This window comes from Salmo salar, chromosome ssa26 (assembly GCF_905237065.1).
Source record: "Salmo salar chromosome ssa26, Ssal_v3.1, whole genome shotgun sequence".
Taxonomy (NCBI): Eukaryota; Metazoa; Chordata; class Actinopteri; order Salmoniformes; family Salmonidae; genus Salmo; species Salmo salar.
In genome coordinates this window covers 33,787,113-33,807,548 of record NC_059467.1, presented here as the reverse complement: position 1 = coordinate 33,807,548, position 20,436 = coordinate 33,787,113, and the positions used below count along the sequence as shown (strand labels likewise).

The following is a 20,436-nucleotide window of genomic DNA, read 5'->3' as shown; positions in this document are numbered from 1 at the left end:
AGCCCTGTCTGTCTCTCCAGCCCCGGTATCTCTCAGAGAGTAGCTTTGTCTTTCTCTCCAGCTCCGGTATCTCTCAGAGAATAGCCCTGTCTGTCTCTCCAGCCCCGGTATCTCTCAGAGAGTAGCTTTGTCTTTCTCTCCAGCCCCGGTATCTCTCAGAGAATAGCCCTGTCTGTCTGTCTGTCCAGCCCTGGTATCTCTCAGAGAGTAGCCCTGTCTGTCTCTCCAGCCCCGGTATCTCTCAGAGAATAGCCCTGTCTGTCTGTCCAGCCCTGGTATCTCTCAGAGAATAGCCCTGTCTGTCTGTCCAGCCCCGGTATCTCTCAGAGAGTAGCCCTGTCTGTCTCCTCAGCCCCGGTATCTCTCAGAGAATAGCCCTGTCTGTCTGTCTGTCTGTCTGTCCGCCCTGGTATCTCTCAGAGAGTAGCCCTGTCTGTCTCTCCAGCCCCGGTATCTCTCAGAGAATAGCCCTGTCTGTCTGTCCAGCCCTGGTATCTCTCAGAGAATAGCCCTGTCTGTCTCTCCAGCCCCGGTATCTCTCAGAGAATAGCCCTGTCTGTCTGTCCAGCCCTGGTATCTCTCAGAGAATAGCCCTGTCTGTCTCTCCAGCCCCGGTATCTCTCAGAGAATAGCCCTGTCTGTCTGTCCAGCCCTGGTATCTCTCAGAGAATAGCTCTGTCTGTCTCTCCAGCCCCGGTATCTCTCAGAGAATAGCCCTGTCTGTCTCCCCAGCCATGGTATCTCTCAGAGAACAGCCTATAGGAAGCAGCAATGCCATCACTTTTGGCCAGATGTACTCTCGGTCTGTGATGAAGCCAAGGACAGTGTCTCAGTAATCTGAAGCAGTTTCCTCGTCGTCTCCTCTCCTTTATCTACACCAATCTGAAAACACAGGCTAGATGAAAGCAAGGAGGTGCAGATGCAAGGATTTGACATTAGACTATTGAGACACACCCCTTGGAGAGGTTGGTGTGTGTGTGTGTGTGTGTGTGTGTGTGTGTGTGTGTGTGTGTGTCTGGCTCATGCTGTATCCAAGATGCCATCTGCAAACAGATATTCTTAGAGCCTGAGGGTATCATAACAGGATATGATATGGAGAATAATCACGACCAAGTAAGGAATCTTGTAGGGTTTGACCCTGTCTGTGTCACATTGTGTTAGTGTGCGCTCCACTATGTTGGCAAGACAACAAACCACAGGAAAGACGGTTGTTTAATGTTAAGCCATGTTAGGATTTTGAAAGTCATGTACAGCTGACATTAGGATGGTAATTCAAAATATAGGGATAACTTCTAGACAGTAAGGAGTCCTACACTTTACAATAGTAACACATCAGTCTGGTCCTATGGAAGATTCACTGCACATGATGCGTACAGTAAGTAATGCCATCGATTTTGGTAGTGTTTACGTCTGTGTGTGTGGGTGTGTGTGAACATGTTTGTGTGTGTGTGTGTCATGCTCTCTCAGGACAAAAGCAATACTGTGTCATCAGCCATCAGCAGCGCACACACACACACACACACACACACACACACACACACACACACACACACACACACACACACACACACACACACACACACACACACACACACACACACACACACACACACACACACACACACACACTGCCCTGTTTGTTGTCAAGTGTGTCCCTGCTGCTAGCTGGCCCTGTGTGTTAGCGGCTTCCTGTCTTCGTCTCCTCTCTTCGATCTTATCCACAAATCTGAAGAAGAAGAAAAACAGGCGGAAGGAAAGCACCACAACGGATTCATTAGCTTTCACCTACAGATGAAGGATCTTCATTTTGCATTGCAGGAAAGTTTTCCTGCAACAGGGTGATCAAATAAACATCCCACATTTGTATTCAGCTCTGAGTTCTGTGTCACAGTGCAGATGAAGTTCATTTATATTTGAGGAGAGAAGCTGCATCAGAGTATTGAGATGCAGCCCTAAGCCCTCTGACTGCAGGCCTGGCTGTCTGACTCACTAAGCCTCCTCTGCCTGATCTGAAGGAACAATATCCTTTATGTATCACATAGCTACAGTAATACCACCATAGAAACAGAATCGCATTCTTGTTCTGTGAATACTGCTAGTGTATTAGCTATACATCTGTAACAGCACAGAAGAAATGTCTCAACATCGATCAAGTTCAATGCAGATCCATAGATTATATAGATATACAGCTCTTGTTCTATGATGTAGGCCTATTTGTCTACTCTAGGCTATTTGTGCATGATGAAATCATTGTCATCACATATTCTAAGTATTTACATCTAGATAAAGAAATGGGAGCTCTGCACACGGAATATAGTTGCTTCCCAGTGCTTCATTACCACACCCAAAAAGACAATATAGAAAGACAATCTAGTGAAGGTATTTCATTTTTAAAAAGCATCTTACTATACTGAACAAAAAATAGAAACGCAACATGTAAAGTGCTGGTCTTATGTTCCATGAACTGAAATAAAAGATCCCAGAAATGTTGTATATGCACAAAAAGCTTATTTCTCTCAAATTTTGTGAACATATTTGTTTACATACCTGTTAGTGAGCATTTCTCCTTTACCAAGATAATCCATCCACCTGACAGGTGTGGCATATCAAGAAGCTGATTAAAAAGCATGCTTATTACATAGGTGCACCTTGTGCTGGGGACAATAAAAGGCCACTCTAAAATGTGCAGTTGTGTCACACAACACAATAGATGTAATAAGTTGAGGGAGCGTGCAATTGGCATGCTGAATGCAGAAATGTTCACCAGAGCTGTGGTCAGAGAATGTAATGCTAATTTCTCTACCATAAACTGCCTCCAACATTGTATTTGGAAATCTTGCAGTACATCTAACCAGCCTCACAACCGCAGACCACATGTAACCACACCAGCCCAGGACCTCCACATCCGACATCTTCACCTGCGGGATTGTCTGAGACCAGCCACCTGGACAGCTGATGAAACTGTGGGTTTGCACAACCGAATAATTTCTGCACAAACTGTCAGACAATGTCTCAGGGAAGCTCATCTGCGTGCTCGTCGTCCTCACCAGAGTCTTGACATGACTGCAGTTCGGCATCGTAACCGACTTCAGTCGGCAAATGCTCCCCTTTGATGGCCACTGGCACGCTGGAGAAGTGTGCTCTTAATGGATGAATCCCGGTTTCAACTGTATCAGGCAGATGGCAGTATGGAGTCGTGTTGGCAGGCAGTTTGCTGATGTCAACATTGTGAACAGAGTGCCCCATGGCGGTGGGATTATAGTATGTATGGGCAGGCATAAACTACAGACAACAAACACAATTGCATTTTATTGATAGCAATTTGAATGCACAGAGATACCGTGACGAGATCCTGAGGCCCATTTTCGTGCCATTCATCACCTCATGTTTCCACATGATAATGTACGGCCCCATATCGCAAGGATCTGTACACAATTCCTGGAAGCTGAAAATGTCCCAGTTCTTCCATGGCCCACATACTCATCAGACGTCACCCATTGAGCAAGTATGGGATGCTCTGGATCGATGTGTATGACAGTGTGTTCCAGTTCCTGCCAATATTCAGCAACTTTGCACAGCTAATGATGAGGAGTGGGACAACATTCCACAGGTCACAATCAACAGCCTGATCAACTCTATGCGAAGGAGATGTCTTGCTGCATGAGGCAAATGGGGGTCATACCATTTAATGCTTTCCGATCCACATCCCAACCCTTTTGGTATCTGTGACCAACAGATGATTATCTGTATTCCCAGTCATGTGAAATCCATAATTAGGGCCTAATTTATTTATTTCAATTGACTGATGTCCTTATATGAACTGTAAAATCTTTGAAATTGTTGAATGTTGCGTTTATATTTTTGTTCAGTGTACTTGCAATAGACCTTTGCAGGCACTAATGTGCAGTCATGTCATATTCTCCAGAATGCACCAAAAGCCTTCTCTTGTAGGGGGTTGGGATTCCCTAACCACCCGCTGTTATGACAGAAACACAAAGCAAGACATGACAGCGGCTGTTGGAATTGTTTTAACACTGTTAATAATTGACTCTGTTTCGACCAACCGTTTCGACCAGCTCTTATACTGATTGACAGCACATCATCGATATCGAAGCATTTTCCCCAAACCCCACATATCTCTGGAAGATCAATGAACGCCTGCGTATTCGTCACACTGGTGCGTGATCCCCAAACATGGAGCGTCATCAACATAGAAATGATAAACTAGAGCGGGTATATTGTCTCTGACCGAATGGGGACATTTGCCATTAAATATTTTTCTGACATTTTAACATATTTACAGATAAGGTAATTTAATAAGATTAAATATTGCGGCAATTAGAAAATATAACTACATACGCTAGTGTCGTTCACAATCTAGACATTATGTGTCTATGGTCATGCAGTCGTGCTTTCGGATCGCCGTGAACGCGCATGTCAGGTTCGCTGCAGATATTCTTCCTTCAGCGAAGCGCTGCCTGTAAGAATCCCGACGCTGTGTGTTTTGACACTAACAGCGAAGGCAGCCTATTTCACATACATGTACACAACAGGACAACCTGCTATTTGATTCAAACCGACTTCAGTCCACCTCTTCCGCGGCGTTTTAGCGGAAATTCGGAGAAACAAAAAACAAGCCGCTGGCAGACCGACTACAGACGGATGCAATTCCCAGCAGCAGTGGCGAGTTAGATGGAGAAACAGAGGGTGGACGAGTCGCTGTCGTAAATAATTAAATATCCAGACATCTGTTGAAGCTAAAAGAAGGGGAAAATGCATCTCCACCAGGTGCTAACGGGAGCTGTGAACCCCGGTGACTGCTGCTATTCTGTGGGGAGCGTCAACGACATTCCTTTCACCGTAGGTTTTATTTTGATATTGAATTGATCTGACGCTATTTGGGAGACGATGATTAGCTACCTAGCTGTCAGCGATAGCATCCTTGCTAACAAACCAGCGCTAGATAGCATCTTGGCTAGACAGAGCGCTAACAAGATTCACAGAGTCGTCTGCATGAAGTGCACGGATATATTCACGGGTAACGTTGAGTCAGGTCTGTGAGGCTGCCAATCCACCACATCATTCATTCGCCCTGACATTAACGGTCGGCATTAGCCAGCTAACAGTGGGTGTTCAAGGTTATCCTACGGTGTTCGCAGAGGATATAGAGCCAGAGCTAACGTTCTGTTTATTTGCTTTGGTCCTAAGACGGAAAGCCTGTAAAATGACCTTTATGATGCTGCGTGTTAAAAGGGTCGACAGGGGAATTCCTTTGATGTTTTTACGCAATCTCATATATAACATCGCACATCGATAATAATTCAGTTTTCTTTCCAGCATCCAAACAATACATTGAATGATATGATTGAAACGCCACACCTATCCCGGGGCTAGGGCTTGGTGTGGGGGTGTGTGTGTGTGTTGTGAACGAGACTAGCTAACATTGGCGTCAGTGTGTTTCATGTATCATTAGCTCGAGCGGCTGTCAAGCTAGCATCAGCTGTGCAGGCGGTGACGTAGACAGCTAGCTGGCATCCTTTCAGAGCAAAGAGGTTGCGTGTTATTCTGCATGCATCATATCGCATTTACTATCCATCTGAATAATATGATAGTCGTTTGGAAATATAGTAGTTAGTCAGTGTGCATTTTCTCATTTGATGTTGGTCACCATCAACCCCCCCCCCCATGTTCATAGGACCCCCTTACAAACAGGCCCTCCAAATGAAATCAATAGTTCCTTATTTTGTTCATTAAACAGACAAGACACACCAACCCGATCAGTCAACACACACATTTTATAGTAAGAATATAGTGGAATAAAATACAAAAAAAGTGATATTTTGAAACAGAACCCAAGCCCATGCTTTTTTCATCTGCGTTTCATATTTTTCCTACCATCGCTCCTTTGTTCGGGAGCAGGCGTAGGGTCTTAACTTAGTCATAATGTTGATAGAAAATAATAGCAATCCTATTTTGATGTGAGTCCGTGTTCATATTTGACAACCTCTGCAGGCTTTTGGAGTTGCCTATACCGGATCGATCAAAATACTAGCCCTACTGTTGATTTAGGCTACATTATAAAGCGGGTGCTTCGAGCCCTGAATGCTGATTGGCTGACAGCCGTATACCACGGGTATGACAAAACATATTTTTTTTTTACTGCTCTGATTAAGTTGGGGGTTTGTGGAATATGGCCAATATACCACGGCTAAGGGCTGTAGAATAAGCTTAGTGCCTCAGCATTATGCATATACAGTACTAAGCCGTAGGCAGAACTTTACCTCAATCATGACTAGGTCAGTTGGCGGAAATAAAACCATAGGCTTTGTTGCCTGCAGTACCTTTCATATTAAGAAAAGTAGACAAAAAGTTGTCTGGATGCTAAAGTTAGTGTAAAAACGTCTTGGTTTGAAAGGTGTATTAGTGTCCTGTCTGACTATCCTGGTTTGCTGCCAGCCTGACAGAGTGGAAGTTACTTTGGTCTATTGATTAATACATGAGTGATGTTTGCATTCTTTGTCTTGAAATTCCTTTTTTTAGCCTGTGTCTGTTTGTGTAATAGATTGCCTATCCCTCTGTGAGTGAGTGAGTGAGTATATGGAATTATCCTCTGTATGACTGTGTAACAGAGTAGCAGGCTATCTGAAGTAATAATGATATGATCATAGAAATCCCATTAGAAGTGGGCCTATTATATGGATATGATGATCTGTAAGAATTTACCATCTGCTGACAGTAGCCTGAATGGCTTTTGGCCTTAGCTCTCACACACAGCTAGCTTAACAGTAAAGTATATCTGATACTAGCCCACACACAGCTAGCTTAACAGTGAAGTCTATCTGATACTAGCCCACACACAGCTAGCTTAACAGTGAAGTATATCTGATACTAGCCTACACACAGCTAGCTTAACAGTGAAGTCTATCTGATACTAGCCTACACACAGCTAGCCTAACAGTGAAGTCTATCTGATTGTAGTCTACACACAGCTAGTCTAACAGTGAAGTCTATCTGATACTAGCCTACATACAGCTAGCCTAACAGTGAAGTCTATCTGATACTAGCCTACACACAGCTAGCTTAACATTGAAGTCTAGCTATCTGACTCTATCCCACACACAGCTAGCCGAACAGTGAAGTCTAGCTATCTGACTCTATCCCACACACAGCTAGCCTAACAGTGAAGTCTAGCTATCTGACTCTAGCCCACACATAGTTAGCTTAACTTTGAAGTCTATTTGCTACTAGCCTACACACAGCTAGTCTAACAGTGAAGTCTATCTCATACTAACCTACATACAGCTAGCCTAACAGTGAAGTCTAGCTATCTGACTCTAGCCCACACATAGTTAGCTTAACTTTGAAGTCTATTTGCTACTAGCCTACACACAGCTAGTCTAACAGTGAAGTCTATCTCATACTAGCCTACATACAGCTAGCTTAACAGTGAAGTCTATCTGATACTAGCCTACACACAGCTAGCTTAACAGTGACGTCTATCTGATACTAGCCTACACACAGCTAGCCTAACAGTGAAGTCTATCTGATACTGGCCTACACACAGCTAGCCTAACAGTGAAGTCTATCTGATACTAGCCTACATACAGCTAGCTTAACAGTGAAGTCTATCTGATACTAGCCTACACACAGCTAGCCTAACAGTGAAGTCTATCTGATACTAGCCTACACACAGCTAGCCTAACAGTGAAGTCTATCTGATACTAGCCTACATACAGCTAGCTTAACAGTGAAGTCTATCTGATACTAGCCTACACACAGCTAGCCTAACAGTGAAGTCTATCTGATACTAGCCTACACACAGCTAGCTTAACAGTGAAGTCTATCTGATACTAGCCTACATACAGCTAGCTTAACAGTAAAGTCTATCTGATACTAGCCTACACACACTGAGCTGCAGCATCTCAGAGCTGACGAGAGGGAACAGCCTAAGCAGGATTTGAACCAGTAACCCCTGCCAGGGTAAGCTGTTCACAAGCTGCTGCGCCACAAAGCGCCAGACCCCCTGTCAGTACGGTAGTACACTCACATACTGTAGTTATATGGGGAGGCTACAGTACGTGTAGTGGTACAGTCTCAGGGTGTGTTATTAGGTCGGCTTTCACTGTCTCCTATGGGTGATATCTTGGCCCTCCAGGAAATTAGCTTTAAAACTGCTATATTTTCTGTAAGCCTCATGACAAAATGTGTAGAATAGCATTATAAAACTGCAATTGTTTCTCTCTGCACCATGGCAAGAATGTGTTGAAATGCAGGAAGGGGAGCGGAGGTTAGTGCCCCGGAGGTCAGTGCTATATGCGGTACACGAGTTTCAAGTTTGGGGAAGCAAATTTTAACCTAAAAATTCTCCTTTAATAATAAAGCATTCCATGCATCACATTTGCAGACTTATGTAAAGAAGCCTATTATTCCTAATGTGATGAGTAGATTGGATAGTCATGATTTAGGCTAATAATATAACTCTTTTCACAAAATAGACCGTTCAGTGGGCTTTAGGCTATATCAGATACATCTGTTCTCCTTTCTTTGCACAGGAAAAATGTGGCCTTTTATAAACACATTTTGTGCAGTTCTACTAAACTTTATATGACTGGAGACATTAGGATCATCTTTTTTAATACGACAAAAAGTACAGGGTAGCATACTCTGCTGACCGACAAATCAGATCAATAAAAACAAGGTCGTCTCATCCATATAATAGGCCTACGAGAAGGTGGAGACCCAAATAGCCTACAATATGACATCCATCTAACCTGGAGGAGGAAATGATTGTCCAAAAACTCACTTTGATGTGGCACTGACTGACCCAACAATGATAAAGAGTGAATATTCCCACTCACCGGGGATCTGGCCGATGCTCTCCGCTGGTGTCAATAAGATAGGCTATACTGTTCGCTCAATCAAGTTGAGAATTTTCATAACTGTAAAAGATTTGTCTTTTCTGTCTTCTCTTGACAGCAATAGCCATTTTCTTTCCAAACTGTTTCCCCCTGATTGTATTTTGAGAGAGATGAGAACCTCATCACAGCAGCTGCTTGTGGTATGTAATGTTGGCCTCTGTGTGAAACTTGCTCTAGAGGGAAAATACTAAACACTTTCATGTCACTCTCACACACATGGTTGGCGCTCAGGGCGTTCTCTATATTCAGACTTCTAAATGTTATTAATAATAGCGTACAGTGTAGTGATTTTTGAACCAGCTGCTTCTAGTATGTGGTGAAACAACCATGGGAATGGAACCTAAGCTAGAGGCTACTTGCTTTGGGACATAGGCTAGCATAACATGGAAAACATGGTAACAGTTTATTGTAGGCACATTCATAAAGCCTTTAGAACAGCCACATGAGACATTTGCTTTACGAATGCATTGGCCTAACAAAATGGTGCATTTTGATGCCATGTGGTGGAGAGATACAGGCGCTGGAAATGGGGGTGTGAGCATGTGGGTCTGAGCAGGTGTGATGCAGTTGATCTTTGTGTGATGTTGTCGTTTGTACGTGTATGTTTTGTTTAAAATAATACAATTCCATCTTACACAAAATCATGAATGCATTGGCCTATACTACTACAGCTGAAAGCATAGGCCTAACGACTACTATTGTGTTCCATTGGGTTCCATCCCTGAGGGCTGGTGGCTCAGTGTCTGTCCGCGTCCACAATGGCACCCTATTCCCTATATAGTGCACTACTTTTGACCAGAGCTCCATGGGATCTGGTCATGCACTAAAAGTAGTGTACTATATAGGGAAAAAGTAGTGCACAATAGGCCGTTTATGCATCCCTCAGAGATGTCAGGGTCCATTTCAGGGGAAAGAAACCTCCAGAACCACACTAGGTCTTTACACTACACCGCTTTACACCACTCCAGCCAACGCTTGGCAATGCGCATGGTGATCTTAGGCTTGTGTGCGGCTGCTCAGCCAACGAAACCCATTTCATGCAGCTCCAGACTAACAGTTATTGTGCTGACGTTGCTTCCAGAGGCAGTTTGGAACTCGGTAGTGAAGTGATTTTTACAACCTAGGACAGACGATTTGTACACGCTACGTACTTCAGCACTTGGCCGTCCTGTTCTGTGAGTTTGTGTAGCCTAACACTTTGCGGCTGAGCCATTGCTCCTAGATGTTTCCACTTCACAATAACAACACTTACAGTGGACTGGGGCAGCTCTAGCAGGGCAGAAATTTGACGAACTGACTTGTTGGAAAGGTGGTATCCTATGACGGTGCCACATTGAAGGTCACTGAGCTCTTCAGGTGCGGACCATTCTACTGTCAATGTTTGTCTATGGAGATTGCATGGCTGTGTGCTCGACGGGTGTGGCTGAAATATCCAAATCCACTAATTTGAAGGGTTGTCCAAATATACTAAAAGTATCTTATTTATCCAATACAACAATACAATCCTCAGCTGGTTGTTGCTGGAGTAAAACAAGTGCTTTTACAAGCCCATTCATTGCGCAACAATTGCAATCACGTGTTAAAAATACTTTTGGTGCATGATTTAAAGAGCTACCATTTTTATTTCTCAACTAGTAATTGAAGTGTGCCTCCCATTCACCATTCAAGTTCAGGAAACAGGCTGTCAGCACGTCACCCACCACTTTACAATGTCAGCTGGGGGCAGTATGCATTTTTACAACATACTTCATTGTTTGAAACAAGAATGATTTATTTCATATTATGAAGCACGTCTTACCTTGCTTCAAAGTAGCCTATAGGCAAAATCCCACCATGGAAACATGGAGGCAATTATTTCATGAAGACTTCATAGGCGGCTTGGGAATTTGAAGTTCAGGCAAACTACAATTTATCCTACCATTTCTACTGTTCTGCGTGTCAGTTATGATTTTCATATGCGCATTTTCATGGAACAGTTTCATTTCGATAATAACTTTTCCTTTCTCAATGATTGGCGTGTGGTTAATCGTAACTTTTAGATGTTTATCATTTTTATTAAGTCAACTAAGGAGAGATCACCAGCCTCAGCAGGCCAGGTACTTCTATGCGTGCCCAGGCGCGCCCGCTCCCCCTCAACATTATCAGGACAGAGAAACTAGACACATGCTCGTTGCTCAAACGGAGCACTCCAAACCAATAACAATGAAAACATGTATGATGGTTATGAAATAAACTAAAACTTGTTACTGACAAGTATAGCAGGTTGTGAATTCTGGAACAACCTTTTCACTGTGAGAATGGTGAATTATTGTAGTTAATACATACATTAACATAAATGTAATGTAATCAAATGACAGGGATTAAAGGGACATTTACTACTGGTGACAAATGTAATGGGGAATTGATAAAAAAATATCTAAGGGCAAACAATTCACCCAATGAAACAATGAATGCGCAGGAATTTGCGGGTGTCGGCTGAGCCATTCTGGAGAGACTGGCCTGTATCTTCACCACACACCCCTCCCTTCTTCCTGTCTCAACATAAAACATTACACTCAAGACCCATTATCTTATTTTAGATGTGTGTTACTGACAGCCGCGACTCAATAATCAGCTAGGCCTATTGCCGAGCGCGCTACCCAAATTGCGTGCGTAGGCCTACTAGCTTGTGATGTGAAACAATCCACAGCAATTTTTTTAAAGACGCTAATGATCCTTGATTCCTCTGTGGCTAAGTCAGGCTTTCTGGGGAAGTATTGTGAATGATTTGATTTATTTCTGTATAGACAGGAGTAATTATATAATGTTTGCACATTTCCATTTACTTCCCTATTGGACCCACCATTATGCCATTTCTCTCCTGGAACAATTTTAATCATAATATGATTACAATTGTAATCATATTAGCAACCCATCCTAGTTGTTGCATGTTTAGAGTCTGTTCTGTGTAGAATAGTGTTTCCCCAGGTGCTCTGTTTAGAATGGTGTTTCCCCAGGTGCTCTGTTTAGAATGGTTTTTCCCCAGGTGCTCTGTTTAGAATGGTGTTTCCCCAGGTGCTCTGTTTAGAATGGTGTTTCCCCAGGTGCTCTGTTTAGAATGGTGTTTCCCCAGGTGCTCTGTTTAGAATGGTGTTTCCCCAGGTGCTCTGTTTAGAATGGTGTTTCCCCAGGTGCTCTGTTTAGAATGGTGTTTCCCCAGGTGCTCTGTTTAGAATGGTGTTTCCCCAGGTGCTCTGTTTAGAATGGTGTTTTCCCAGGTGCTCTGTTTAGAATGGTGTTTCCCCAGGTGCTCTGTTTAGAATGGTGTTTCCCCAGGTGCTCTGTTTAGAATGGTGTTTCCCCAGGTGCTCTGTTTAGAATGGTGTTTCCCCAGGTGCTCTGTTTAGAATGGTTTTTCCCCAGGTGCTCTGTTTAGAATGGTGTTTCCCCAGGTGCTCTGTTTAGAATGGTGTTTTCCCAGATGCTCTGTTTAGAATGGTGTTTCCCCAGGTGCTCTGTTTAGAATGGTGTTTCCCCAGGTGCTCTGTTTAGAATGGTTTTTCCCCAGGTGCTCTGTTTAGAATGGTGTTTTCCCAGGTGCTCTGTTTAGAATGGTGTTTCCCCAGGTGCTCTGTTTAGAATGGTGTTTTACCAGGTGCTCTGTTTAGAATGGTGTTTTACCAGGTGCTCTGTTTAGAATGGTGTTTCCCCAGGTGCTCTGTTTAGAATGGTGTTTCCCCAGGTGCTCTGTTTAGAATGGTGTTTTACCAGGTGCTCTGTTTAGAATGGTGTTTTACCAGGTGCTCTGTTTAGAATGGTGTTTCCCCAGGTGCTCTGTTTAGAATGGTGTTTTACCAGGTGCTCTGTTTAGAATGGTGTTTTACCAGGTGCTCTGTTTAGAATGGTGTTTTCCCAGGTGCTCTGTTTAGAATGGTGTTTTCCCAGGTGCTCTGTTTAGAATGGTGTTTCCCCAGGTGCTCTGTTTAGAATGGTGTTTTACCAGGTGCTCTGTTTAGAATGGTGTTTTCACGCAAATTGCATTTAGGCAAATGTTTGAAAATGACATTTTATTGGCTGCCTCATTACATGAGTTGCATGTTCTGTTAAGATGCATAAATTACCATAATCTGTGACTCCTGTCATTGTGATCACCGTGGGTGAACGCCCAGTGGGTTATGCACACAATGCATATGGGTCCAGTAAATCAAACTATTCCTTGTCACGTTGTCCGTTGCCACATTTTACACACACACACACACACACACACACACACACACACACACACACACACACACACACACACACACACACACACACACACACACACGCCTGCCTGCCTGCCTTTTGACAAGAGCCTTCAAAGGCCATTTGGTATGCAGCCTATTTTCCCTCACAAAGCCAGTGTTTAGGTGGTCTAACATAAACCTGCCTCACACATAGCTGACTGCACTGCCAGACCAGTCAGAGTTGGCAACACGACATGACCCAGGCATCAGGGACAATGCAGGGAGTATGAATTAGGTCTATTATATGTAACATGAGAAGAGATGTTGGCTGAAGACTGAACTCTTTTCATCAGGTTAATATTCATATAATAGAGAGGGAGACTGAGTTCACAATACCAGCCCCCCCACACACACACACACACCACGCAAACACAGACACAAACACACCACGCAAACACAGACACAAACACACCACGCAAACACAGACACAAACACACCACGCAGACACAAACACACCACGCAGACACAAACACACCACGCAGACACAAACACACCACGCAAACACAGACACAAACACACCACGCAAACACAGACACAAACACACCACGCAGACACAAACACACCACGCAAACACAGACACAAACACACCACGCAGACACAAACACACCACGCAGACACAAACACACCACGCAGACACAAACACACCACGCAGACACAAACACACCACGCAGACACAAACACACCACGCAGACACAAACACACCACGCAGACAAACACACCACGCAGACACAAACACACCACGCAGACACAAACACACCACGCAGACACAAACACACCACGCAGACACAAACACACCACGCAGACACAAACACACCACGCAGACACAAACACACCACGCAGACACAAACACACCACGCAGACACAGACACAAACACACCACGCAGACACAGACACAAACACACCACGCAGACACAGACACAAACACACCACGCAGACACAGACACAAACACACCACGCAGACACAAACACACCACGCAAACACAGACACAAACACACCACGCAAACACAGACACAAACACACAACGCAGACACAGACACAAACACACCACGCAAACACAGACACACCACGCAAACACAGACACACCAGCAGACACAAACACACCACGCAGACACAAACACACCACGCAGACACAAACACACCACGCAGACACAAACACACCACGCAGACACAAACACACCACGCAGACACAGACACACCACGCAGACACAGACACACCACGCAAACACAGACACACCACGCAAACACAGACACACCACGCAAACACAGACACACCACGCAAACACAGACACACCACGCAAACACAGACACACCACGCAAACACAGACACACCACGCAAACACAGACACAAACACACCACGCAAACACAGACACACCACGCAAACACAGACACAAACACACCACGCAGACACAAACACACCACGCAGACACAAACACACCACGCAGACACAAACACACCACGCAGACACAAACACACCACGCAGACACAAACACACCACGCAGACACAAACACACCACGCAGACACAAACACACCACGCAGACACAAACACACCACGCAGACACAGACACAAACACACCACGCAGACACAGACACAAACACACCACGCAAACACAGACACACCACGCAAACACAGACACAAACACACCACGCAAACACAGACACAAACACACCACGCCAACACAGACACAAACACACCACGCAAACACAGACACAAACACACCACGCAAACACAGACACAAACACACCACGCAAACACAGACACAAACACACCACGCAGACACAAACACACCACGCAGACACAAACACACCACGCAGACACAAACACACCACGCAGACACAAACACACCACGCAGACACAAACACACCACGCAGACACAAACACACCACGCAGACACAAACACACCACGCAGACACAAACACACCACGCAGACACAAACACACCACGCAGACACAGACACACCACGCAGACACAAACACACCACGCAAACACAGACACAAACACACCACGCAAACACAGACACAAACACACCACGCAAACACAGACACAAACACACCACGCAAACACAGACACAAACACACCACACAGACACAGACACACCACGCAAACACAGACACAAACACACCACGCAAACACAGACACAAACACACCACGCAAACACAGACACAAACACACCACGCAGACGCAAACACACCACGCAAACACAGACACAAACACACCACGCCAACACAGACACAAACACACCACGCCAACACAGACACAAACACACCACGCAAACACAGACACAAACACACCACGCAAACACAGACACAAACACACCACGCAAACACAGACACAAACACACCACGCAAACACAGACACAAACACACCACGCAAACAGACACAAACACACCACGCAAACACAGACACAAACACACCACGCAGACACAAACACACCACGCAAACGCAGACACAAACACACCACGCAAACACAGACACAAACACACCACGCAGACACAGACACAAACACACCACGCAAACACAGACACAAACACACCACGCAAACACAGACACAAACACACCACGCAAACACACACCACGCAAACACACACCACGCAAACACACACCACGCAAACACACACCACGCAAACACACACCACGCAAACACACACCACGCAAACACACACCACGCAAACACACACGACACAAACACACCACGCAAACACAGACACAAACACACCACGCAAACACACACCACGCAAACACACACCACGCAAACACACACCACGCAAACACACACCACGCAAACACACACCACGCAAACACACACCACACACCACGCAAACACAGACACAAACACACCCACACCACGCAAATACACACACACACAAAGAAAACACTATACGCAGACACACACACACTTACACAAGATACACACAGACCATACACAGCTGTCACCTACAGAACAACCCAGTAAGGTAGGGCCCCTGACGTTTATAACCCGAGGCCCTTTAACATATTATTGATGTAGGAATGTACCATTGGCAGCAGTTGGATTGACCCTCTGTTGGATGTGAAGATGTTAAATGGTGGTTGAATAATGGAGGACGTCTGGCTCCATCTTGGAGAGTAACATAGTTCACCCTGACCAGGGCTCTAGGCTGCCCTTCTTCACAAGCAGCACGTGAGCTGCTTGTGAAGAATGTAGGCGCACACAAAGAAATGTAGGAGCACAATGTAAAATATTTGAGACATTAAAGCTAGAATCTTACGTTTTCTAGGTGCACTGGTGCTCTTAAATATATATTTCAGGTTGCACAGTAAAATAAATAGGCGCATATGTGAGTAAAATGCTTGTACTGTAGAGCCCTGCTGTGTGTGGGGGTGGGTGGGCGTGTTCACAGGCCCACGGTCGGGCGGGCGGGCGGGCGGGCGGGCGGGCAGGCAGGCAGGCAGGCAGAGGCGAGGTGAGAGGTGCTTGGACAGACGTGATGAGCTGAGCGGTTGTTTCTGCTGTATCAGGTTCATGTAGATCGATGACACACACACACACACACACACACACACACACACACACACACACACACACACACACACACACACACACACACCTTACTGTGTACAGGTACAGAACAGTGGTCTCTCAGTCATGCACACCTCATCTCTCCCTCATTTTTTCTCCCTCTCTCTCTTACACATGCATTATCTCTTCTCCTTTACTTCCTCTTTCTCCTCAACCTCTCTCTCTCTCTCTTCGGTCTTTATCTTTCTCCCTCTACTCTCCTCTTTTTTCTCTCACATACATTCTCCCTCTCTCTTCAGCCTCTCTCTCCTCCCTCTCTCTACAACCTCTCTCCTTCCTCTCTACAACCTCTCTCTCCTCCCTCTCTCTACAACATCTCTCTCCCTCTCTCTCCTCCCTCTCTCTACATCCTCTCTCTCCTCCCTCTCTCTACAACCTCTCTCTCCCTCCTCTCTCCTTCCTCTCTACAACCTCTCTCCTCCCTCTCTCTACAACCTCTCTCTCCCTCCTCTCTCCTTCCTCTCTACAACCTCTCTCTCCTCCCTCTCTCTACAACCTTGTTCTCTCCCTCCTCTCTCCTCCTTCTCTCCTCCCTCCTCTCTCCTCCCTCTCTACAACCTCTCTCTCCCTCTTCTCTCCTCCCTCTCTACAACCTTTCTCTCTCCCTCCTCTCTCCTCCCTCTCTCTACAGCCTCTCTCTCCCTTCCCTCTCCTCCCTCTCGCTTCAGCCTCTCTCTCTCCCTGCTCTCTCCTCCCTCTACAACCTCTCTCTCTCCTCCCTCCCTCTCTCTCTCCCTCCTCTCTCCTCCCTCTCTCTACAACCTCTCTCCCTCTTCTCTTCTCCCTCTCCCTTCAGCCTCTCTACAGCCTCTTTCTCTCCTCCCTCCTCCCTCTCTCTACAGCCTCTTTCTCCTCCTCTCTTCCATTTCTCTACAACCTCTATCCTCTCTCTCTCTGCAACCTCTCTCTCCCTCCTCTCTCCTCTCACTCTCTTCAGTCTCTCTCCCTCCTCCCTCTCTCTACAACCTCTCTCCCTCCTCTCTCTCTTCAGTCTCTCTCCCTCCTCCCTCTCTACAACCTCTCTCTCCTCCTCTCTTCCATTTCTCTACAACCTCTCTCCTCTCTCTACAACCTCTCTCTCTCTCCTCTCTCTCTTCAGTCTCTCTCTCCCTCCTCCCTCTGTCTACAACCTCTCTCTCCCTCCTCTCTCCTCCCTCTCTCTTCAGCCTCTTCGTTCCAGAGTCACAGTGTTGTAAACACCTCTCAGGTCTCACATCCTCTGAAATGTTTCTCAACACACCTCTCTTTTCACGTGAACAACGCTGCATCTTTCCATGGAACCAGAACACCAGCAGCTGACTAGACTGTGTAGACCTGGAAACATGGGACCTGTTCTAAGAGAACTCATCATTACCTAACCACTAGCCTGAATAAAACATGGAGACTTAGGATGCGTCTCAAATGGCACCCTATTCCCTTGCATCCCTATAGACCCTGGTCAAAAGTAGTGCACTATATAGGGAATAGGGTGCCATTTGGGGAGACACACTTTTCTAAGCATGGTGTAGAGAGTGATGTGATGGAGGTACAGCTGCTGTACTGTAGCCTCTCTGTCTCTCTCTCTGTTGGACTACAGTGCAGTTCACCAGACAGTCTCAGTAGGTATATTTACCTATCAGGAGGAGTGGACTGTATATGTAGCCTGGTCCCAGATCTGTTTGACTACAGTGCAGTTCACCAGACAGTCTCAGTAGGTATATTTACCTATCAGGAGGAGTGGACTGTATATGTAGCCTGGTCCCAGATCTGTTTGACTACAGTGCAGTTCACCAGACAGTCTCAGTAGGTATATTTACCTATCAGGAGGAGTGGACTGTATATGTAGCCTGGTCCCAGATCTGTTTGACTACAGTGCAGTTCACCAGACAGTCTCAGTAGGTATATTTACCTATCAGGAGGAGTGGGCTGTATATGTAGCCTGGTCCCAGATCTGTTTGTGCTGTCCTTTCAGCTCTACTGGTCATTGCTCCCAAGTGGTGCAGCGGTCTAAGGCACTGTATCTCAGTGGTAGAGGCATCACTGCAGACCCTGGTTTGATGTTGGATTGACTGAATTGTCTCTGTGTGTGTGTCTCCCCTCTCCCAGGCCTATGGTTCAGGCTGTGATATAGTGATCTTGGCCAGTGATTTTGAGTGTGTTCAGATCATCCCTGGAGCTCAAAATGGCAACATCCAGGTGGGCTGTGTCGAGTGCTCCCACCAGCTGGGCAGGGTAAGACCACACACACACACACACACACACACACACACACACACACACACACACACACACACACACTAGTAGTTACAGTAATGTTGTGATGACAAATGCAGTTCTGTTCTTCTCCTTGCTCTCTTCTGTCTCCTCCTCCTCTCCTCCCTCCTCCCTCCTCCTCTCCTCCCTCCCTCCTCTCCTCCCCCCTCTCTCCTCCTCTCCTCCCTCTCCCCTCCTCCCTCTCCCCTCCCCCTCCCTCTCCCCCTCCATCTCCCCTCCTCCCTCTCCCCCCTCCTCTCCCCCCTCCTCTCCCTCCTCCTCTCCCCCTCCTCTTCTCCCTCCTCTCCCCCCTCATCCCTCCTCTCCTCCTCTCCTCCCTCCTCCCTCCTCCTCCTCCCCCTCCTCTCCTCTCCCCCTCCTCTCCTCTCCTCTCTCCCTCCTCCCTCCTCTCCTCCCTCCTCTCCCCCTCCTCCCCTCCTCCCTCTTCCTCTCCCTCTCCTCTCCCCCTCCCCTCATCCCTCCTCCTCTCCCCCTCCCCTCATCCCTCCTCCTCTCCTCTCCCCCTCCTCTCCCTCCTCCTCTCCCCCTCCTCTCCCTCCTCCTCTCCTCCCTCCTCTCCTCCCTCCTCCCTCCTCCTCCTCTCCCCCTCCTCTCCCCTCCTCTCCTCTCCCCTCCTCTCCTCTCCCCTCCTCTCCCTCCTCTCCTCTCCTCCCCCTCCTCTCCTCCCTCCTCTCCTCCTCTCCTCCCTCCTCCCCTCCCTCTTCCTCTCCCCTCCCTCTTCCTCTCCCCCTCCTCTCCTCTCCCCTCCTCTCCTCTCCCCCTCCCCTCATCCCTCCTCCTCTCCCCTCCTCTCCCCCTCCCCTCATCCTTCCTCCTCTCCTCCCTCCTCTCCTCCCTCCTCTCCCCCTCCTCCCTCCCTCCTCCCCTCCCTCCTCCTCTCCTCCCTCCTCTCCCCCTCCTCCCCTCCCTCCTCTCCTCCTCTCCTCTCCTCTCCTCCTCCCTCCTCTCCTCCTCCTCTCCTTTGGGAATGACTGCACCATAACCCCTGGTGTGTAAAACTACTGATTCATGTTGGGATATTGAACGTTAATCTGTTTGTTTAGATTGCAGCGTCCTATGGGAACACAGTGTGTATCTTTGAACCATTCGCTACCAACCCAAACAAACGCCACAAGGTAAGCAGAGAGGCATTGACATTTTATGCTGAATAAACTGCCTTGTGTATGTGAGAGAGAGAGCATGCCTAGTGTGTGTGTGTGTGTGTGTGTGTGTGTGTGTGTGAGAGAGAGCATGCCTATGTGTGTGTGTGTGTGTGTGTGTGTGTGTGTAATGCTGCATTGAGAGTTCCACTGTGTTTTAACTGCTTCATTACTGTTCTGCTGTGTGATTTTATCAGCCCTGAATATTCTGTTCAAGTTGTGAGTTGTGTGTGGCTGTAAATGACTGTATTAACAGAGGCTGGAGCCTGAGCATGTAGCTTATTATAGCTGCATGTCTGTG

At 46.5% G+C, this 20,436-nt stretch overlaps 1 protein-coding gene across 1 annotated transcript in view; it reads left to right on the top strand.

The window, feature by feature from the left end:
- The first annotated feature begins 4,432 nt into the window (after positions 1–4,432).
- LOC100286620 (dmX-like protein 2) overlaps positions 4,433–20,436 on the top strand; it is a 94,148-nt gene continuing 78,144 nt past the window's right edge. Inside the window, 3 exon segments of the mRNA XM_045708286.1 lie at positions 4,433–4,860; positions 18,829–18,954; positions 20,040–20,111. Coding sequence (XP_045564242.1) covers positions 4,774–4,860; positions 18,829–18,954; positions 20,040–20,111 — 285 coding nt within the window. The 5' untranslated portion in view covers positions 4,433–4,773.